The 7,319-nt window shown below is 45.4% G+C and overlaps 1 protein-coding gene across 1 annotated transcript; it reads right to left on the bottom strand.

Moving 5' to 3' along the window:
* Nucleotides 1-1,163: 1,163 nt before the first annotated feature.
* LOC119358639 lies at nucleotides 1,164-1,707 on the bottom strand. Its single transcript, XM_037625098.1, has 2 exons — nucleotides 1,573-1,707; nucleotides 1,164-1,445 (listed from the first exon to the last, which is right to left on the bottom strand). Exons 1-2 carry the CDS (start codon nucleotides 1,676-1,678, stop codon nucleotides 1,270-1,272), a joined length of 282 nt encoding a protein of 93 aa, XP_037480995.1. The 5' UTR covers nucleotides 1,679-1,707; the 3' UTR covers nucleotides 1,164-1,269.
* Between the last annotated feature and the right edge of the window lie 5,612 nt (nucleotides 1,708-7,319).

Here is a 7,319-nt window from a genome sequence, read left to right as displayed (position 1 = left end):
ATTCGGTGGAGAGGAAGCAGCAGCTGCAGAGGAGAACCGAGGCCGCCGACGCACGTAGCAGCAGCTGTGTGGAGTAGCCTCCTCGTTTATCTTAGGGGTTTAGCGGGTGCAGGGGAATATCATACTCCTTGTCTATCTTAGGGGTGGGGGGTGTAGGTTCGCCGGCGTCGGAATTCCTTGCATCCTAGTAGCCCTCCTAGCTTCTCCCCCTTGAAGAACTCGTTTGGCACCTATCATTTCACTTCAATTGGCAGAAGTAAAATGATGCCATCATTTCATATCATTTGGCAAGGCAAGTGAAATGACAAGGTTGAATTTGCATAACATGTAACACACATTTGCTGGAATTTCAACTGAAATGACATGTCTAATTCTATGACAGCCAAACATGTTGGGTATGGAATAACAATGAATTCCATGATTTTTGCTCGAAATGATGGCTAACAAATGACCTCTAAGCTCACTTGTTTTCTTTGGTTTCTCATAAGGGCATCTCCAACGCGAACCCTCAAACCTCCACTATACTTTCGGACCATAGTGTACGGATCACTTTTGTCATCCAATGGTTCCACTTTTGTCGAAGGCTGGACATGCACTTGACCACTCAAATCCATGGTCCCTTTTTCTCTCTTTGTCCTCCCTACGCACATGCATGGTCCCCTCCCATCTCTCTTCTCCCAACCTGACACTAAACCATAAATATCTCCTCACATGTATAATCTGAATGGCTCCCTCGCGCATCATATCGGCCGACATAAAAACGGACATATACCGGAGACATTTGCGTGTCGGAGTTGGACATGGCAATTGTCTCCGGCAAATGTCGGAGTTGGTCATGATGCAAATGTCTCCGGGCGGAGCCCCAGGCCGGAGCGCTCCAGCTGCTTCCCACCGGCTGGCAAATTCCATTGAAATAGTACAGGCAAATAAAGGTTTGACGAAATAGTTTAGATGGAAAAACACTAAACACAACTACCGTAGTTAGACTTTGCTCAGGCTTAGGCAATAGGATGACTTCGCCACTACCTATGCTGTAAAACCTATTGACATTTCGGCCAATTTCAATCGAGAACCTCTCACCCAGTGAGCATTCGGAACAGTGGGAAAAATATTGTTGCAAATGAACATTGCCCCATCAACATCTATTCCTTTATTATGCCATGGATAGATGAACAGAGCGGCTTAAATTAATTAATTTATTTCATTCATAATGCATAAACTCATAGCAATAGCTTCCATCGAGCATTCATGAAAATGGCACATATATGGCTAGATGGATTCAGTGGTGCAGTTCCTGTAGCAGAAGCAATAATTGAGTTCTTTGCAGATGCCGCGCTCAAAGTTCTCCCTTCTACAGTACTTGTTGCAGGTGCCGCGAATGATACATGTTGTGTTGGGCCATGTCTTGCTAATTTGTCTATCACAGGCATCCGATCCCATCTTTTCTGCATACGTCCGAAAACGATATACAAATTAACAATCAACTAAATTAACTTGTACTCGCAAAGACAAAAACTAAATTAACTTTGGATCATTCTGATCGGGAGAAGTGCGGGTCCGAAGCATTCGTACCAGATGACAAGACAAGCAGCGTCACCAGCCACAAGGCCCACAAGCATATCAACACCTTGTTGCCTCCCAACTGTCCTTTGCCGATGTTCTTCATGCACCATGCCATAGCGATCGATCGGGTAGTGTGATTTTCGTCCTAACTAAAACTGATCTGTGTATGCGTACATCCATGATCTATATTTATAGAAAAAGTTTGCTTAATGGCGACACTGTTATTTTTTAAGATATTAATGCATGTCATCCTTATCCAAACGTCTTAATTTGCTTGCACGTTTCAGCATGGTGATGCCTTATCCTAACATGTAACTTTAGTGCCAATGCTAGATATGGTCTAAGATATTAATGCATGCCATTAATTCTTATCGTAACGTCTTGATTTACTTCTACTTTTCAACATGGTGATGCCTTATCCTAACATCTAATTTTAGTGACAATGCTAGATATGGTTTAATGAAGAGCTAAAATAGTTCATGTCGGTGTTTATCTGTAGACCTAGGTAATTTGTTGGTTTATTATTATATGTGCATAATTCTTTCTCCTTTTACCAATAGATTGCTTTAAACATTTATTTTTCTTCAGTATATAAATCTAGAAATTGTCTCACAAAATTTTCATGATAACTAAAGGCTTCAAAGTGTCTAAATTAGTTGGCATATATGGACGCACGGCATACCCTATTCTTGTGATCAAAAGTGCCTCTCCTGAAAGCAAATCTGTGCCTACACAAGAGGTAAATCTGTGCCTTTCACGAAAGAAAAAGAAAGTTTTTCCCTTTTCTGAGAGGCATGACAATGCCTCTCGCTGAAGCAAATCCAGGCATGCACGAAGGGTAAATATGTGCCTTGTGCGGAAGAAAAAAGCATTTTTTTTTCTAAACTTTTTTGTCCAACACTTACGAAAAAACGGGAGAAAACCAAAAAACAAAAAAAATGAGGAATCTTTTTAATGTTCATGAACATTTTTCAGATCATGAACTTTTTGTATTCGTGATTATTATTTTTCACGAACTTCTTGAAATCCGTGATTCAAGTTCATGAATTGTTATCAAATTTTTGAACATTTTTAAATGTGTGAACATTTTATGCAGTATCTGATTTTTTTCACTTAATGAACATTTTCAAATTCACGAACCTTTTTTCCAAATTCACAACCTTGTTTTGAGTATACGAGGTCTATAGAAAACTGAAATTTGGGACCAACTAGTGGAGCTTCGGTCTTGATTCATGTACTCCCATCTGCAAAGAAATATAAGAGAGTTTAGATCACTACTTTAGTGACCTAAATGCTTTTATATTTGTTTACAGAGGGAGTACTAATTAGGGGGTCTACCCAGATCTAGGCAGATTGTGACGGGTAAATAATTAGTTCAAATGACTTATGGGACGACCCAGCTAATCCTGGACGTAATTGTTAGTGATTCTATGTTTTTTTAGTTTGTGATTCATGGAGTATATACATCATTGAAGAAATAGACAGAGATTCAATTTTTTTAGGGACAAAGGAAGATTTCATTACTCACGGTTGCATATCAGCCCTGACTAGGTTTACAATGTCATCTAGGGCCAGGTACAACCAAACCGCGGGGTACTATGTTCGTATGCAGCAAGCGCATCAATGGGCAGGATTTCAATGAGCGTCGTCGCCGAGTGCTCCTATGCAAGACGCGAACTAGGAGCACTCGGCGACTACTCTCATTGGAATCTCCGCCGTTGCACTGCTGTCTAGGGATCAGTGCATAATTGGATGAAATGAATTGTTGTCTTTGAATACACTGCTCCAACGTAGAGTGGCACAGTGCGTACCTGTTTGGCGACAATAAATTAGGACCAAAAGTCATGCTGTAAGTACAACACATTGTTGGGCATTTATTGGACTATGAAGACTATTGAGCCACCGATACTTTATCTTCATAGTGTTAATTAAACAAACTGTACTCTTCATTGCCATTGCTCTCGCCCCTTTGATTCTCTTAGCCCGGCCACTGTTCCTCCTCCTCCCATTAATTAGTGCCGAAAAAAACGATGGAAGGTTACATAATGTGCACAAAATAGATTATGTGCACAAAAACAAAATAGTCATATTTTGGCTATAATTCCTCGTAAATCATTTTACTCATAATAGTATCGCGTGCAAGAAGAGGAAGATGAACGTGGCTTGAGTTTCTAAATGAAGCGAGATTTACCTGATAACTTGTTAGTTTGTCACTCAAATTAGCTATCGATGTGTTCAGTGGAATAGAAAAATAGAACAAATGCTAACTTTCTCATCTATGGTCTTTATCCCAGGAAGTTTTCTTTTACTTTTGTGTTCAAACTGTTACTAGCCATGCATGCTTCTGCCTAGTGGCCTAGACGCAGTGCATTGATAGGTTGGACAAGAAAGTTTTTGCCCGTACCAAGAATCCGAGCGCCTTATTAACTGTCGAATTATTTATATTATATCACATGACCGGACTTGCAGTAACAATCCAAATTTTGGAGTGTAAGTAGTAAAAAGATAGCATTTTTTCTGTTCACGTATTGAAAGTGCACCAACAATGTTAAATGACATAAATGAAACTTCTGCCATCAGAGTTGGAACAGTGTAGCAGACAGGAACTTTAATGTGTGTGAAACAAAATGCGTGTACTTTACGTTTGCTATACTGAACAGGGGAAAGATAAATACTAGTTATAAGGACATGAATACAATGGGGCAAATATAGTGCGTGAGAATCCCAAGACGATTTGATGGGCAGGATTTCAATGAGCGTCGTCGCCGAGTGCTCCTACGCAATTTCGCGCATCGCTCACTTTATTCTGTGAACAACTAATATGCGGAAAAGAAATATCCCTTTGAATCTCATCAACAAGCACCCTGTATTGTGAGCAATCCATTTTGGACAAATGGTGGATTTTATTTGCTCAAAAAGAAGCATGAGGATACAAACTCAAACAGCACACACCTAGCCTCTACATAGTTAAGATGCACACAGCCAACATCAATGCATACACACGAAGAACACGCCGGCAAATAGCTAAGTCATATAAGACCAAAGCTATGCGTAGGCGAGGAAAAAAAAAAGAAAATCCAAGGCGAGCATATCCTTAATCGGCAAACTACAACAATGACCATATCAGTACCAACCATCTAATGACATCAACCAGATGATGAGGTTCTTCAACAACAACGCCTTCAAGAAGGAAGCGACGCTCAAGCGTCGCCGTCGCCATCGCCGGATCCAACCACCAAGGACAGAATCTAGATTTTCACCCTGAAGAATCAATCAAAACATATCCGACCAATGCCTTCAACAAAGTAATGATGTAAAATATCGTCATTGCCAGGTATAACTAGCTCGGGTCAGACCTAGGCTTTCATCCCGGAACTCGCAACACGATACTCGAGTAGCACCACCAACGAAATCACTTAAGTGTTGTCACCACCACTTTTCCGCAATCCAACAGCACATGCGATGCCTGTCTTCGCCACGCATCCATCCCTCTACGTTAAGTCAGCGTCCACAATTTGCAGGTTATAGCCAAGTCCGTGAGCCGCAGCTTCGTCGTCTAGGTGCCGCCTGCATGGAATTCCACAACCTTACTGCCGCAGTCCACCTCCCAGAGAGCCCGACGCACAGCCCATACCATGCCATGAGCGCCAACAGCCAAAGCAGTCGTCGTTGTGCAGCACCAGACCATTGGTGGGGAGGACGCACGAATAGTATCTGTCGCTGCCACCAGGGGACGTTGCGCACAGGGATCCCGCGACGGTCGGTGGATGGCTTGGCGTGGAAGGGCGTGAGCACTTGTCGATCCGGGTTTTTCGGACATGGCCAAAGCTATTAGCTGCAGTTGAACCTCCGCCGGCAGGCCTCCAGTCGATAGAGGACCACATCGGCCCAGTCAACCAGGCAACGTGCTCCACACCCGTGATAGAAACCATCGTTGGGTCGCCAGCCTAGGGAGCGCCAGATCTAGGCGGAGGACTCGCCATAGCAGCCGCCCAAGGCCGTAGTCTTCACCGAGCGCAGCGGGCAAGCTACACTTAGCCCTGTCGCTGCATATCCAGCAAGCCAGGAACCCGAGGGCCAAGCCAGACACACACCAGAGGCACGCCGTCCACCTCCTAGTACCAGCTGACGGAACGCCCCGCCGCCGCATTCACCGAAGCCTGCCGAGCTTTGCTGGCCAACGCCTCTGGCGGCAGCAAGAGGAGGGGAGGGCGTGGAGGACGTCCAGCGGCATGAGGGATTTTCCCCCGAGTCGCCAGGAAGAGTGACGCGGGGGTCGTGCCTGACCATGATAGGCTTGTTTTATACTCCTTTATCCTCGCACCCCTCGCATCGCCTCCCCCGGAGTGACCCCAGGGGCCCCAACCCTAGCGCCGCCAGCACCTCCCCCTCCACCCCCTCCTGCCACCGCTGCCGCCGGCGTGGGCCGCGGTGGCGGCGGGCCCGGTGCCAAAGGTCCTGGGCGGGGGGAGGCGGCGGATCCCATCTGAGGCGGCGGGGGCGGCCCTTCTCATGAGATCCAACGGTGGCGGCTAGGACGGAGTATCCGGGCTGTGCGGCGGGGGCCCGAGCACCATCGCCGGCGGAGCGGCGGCCCTGCATGGACGTGTTGGAAATATGCCCTAGAGGCAATAATAAATTGGTTATTATTATATTTCCTTATTCATGATAATCGTTTATTATCCATGCTAGAATTGTATTGATAGGAAACTCAGATACATGTGTGGATACATAGACAACACCATGTCCCTAGTAAGCCTCTAGTTGACTAGCTCGTTGATCAATAGATGGTTACGGTTTCCTGAACATGGACATTGGATGTCGTTGATAACGGGATCACATCATTAAGAGAATGACGTGATGGACAAGACCCAATCCTAAGTCTAGCACAAGATCATGTAGTTCGTATGCTAAAGCTTTTCTAATGTCAAGTATCATTTCCTTAGACCATGAGATTGTGCAACTCCCGGATATCGTAGGAGTGCTTTGGGTGTGCCAAACGTCACAACGTAACTGGGTGGCTATAAAGGTACACTACAGGTATCTCTGAAAGTGTCTGTTGGGTTGGCACGAATCGAGACTGGGATTTGTCACTCCGTGTGACGGAGAGGTATCTCTGGGCCCACTCGGTAGGACATCATCATAATGTGCACAATGTGATCAAGGAGTTGATCACGGGATGATGTGTTACGGAACGAGTAAAGAGACTTGCAGGTAACGAGATTGAACAAGGTATCGGGATACCGACGATCGAATCTCGGGCAAGTATCGTACCGATAGACAAAGGGAATTGTATACGGGATTGATTAAGTCCTTGACATCGTGGTTCATCCGATGAGATCATCATGGAACATGTGGGAGCCAACATGGGTATCCAGATCCCGCTGTTGGTTATTGACCGGAGAGTCATCTCGGTCATGTCTGCATGTCTCCCGAACCCGTAGGGTCTACACACTTAAGGTTTGATGACGTTAGGGTTATAAAGGAAGTTTGTATGTGGTTACCGAATGTTGTTCGGAGTCCCGGATGAGATCCCGGACGTCACGAGGAGTTCCGGAATGGTCCGGAGGTAAAGATTTATATTTATATATGGGAAGTCCTGTTTTGGTAACCGGAAAAGTTTCGGGGTTTATCGGTAACGTACCGGGACCACCGGGAGGATCCCGGGGGTCCACCAAGTGGGGCCACAAGCCCCGGAGGGCTGCATGGGCCAAGTGTGGGAGGGGACCAGCCCCAGGTGGGCTGGTGCGCCCCCC

This window comes from Triticum dicoccoides, chromosome 2A (assembly GCF_002162155.2).
Source record: "Triticum dicoccoides isolate Atlit2015 ecotype Zavitan chromosome 2A, WEW_v2.0, whole genome shotgun sequence".
Taxonomy (NCBI): domain Eukaryota; kingdom Viridiplantae; phylum Streptophyta; class Magnoliopsida; order Poales; family Poaceae; genus Triticum; species Triticum dicoccoides.
This window is presented reverse-complemented; position numbering and strand designations above follow the sequence as displayed.

Excerpts from the sequence above, each read along its gene's own strand:
- LOC119358639 (XM_037625098.1), bottom strand. The coding sequence starts at position 1,678 with ATGGCATGGTGCATGAAGAACATCGGCAAAGGACAGTTGGGAGGCAAC. Across the intron at positions 1,446-1,572 it reads GCTGCTTGTCTTGTCATCTG|AAAAGATGGGATCGGATGCC; the intron begins GTACGAATGCTT and ends GGACGTATGCAG.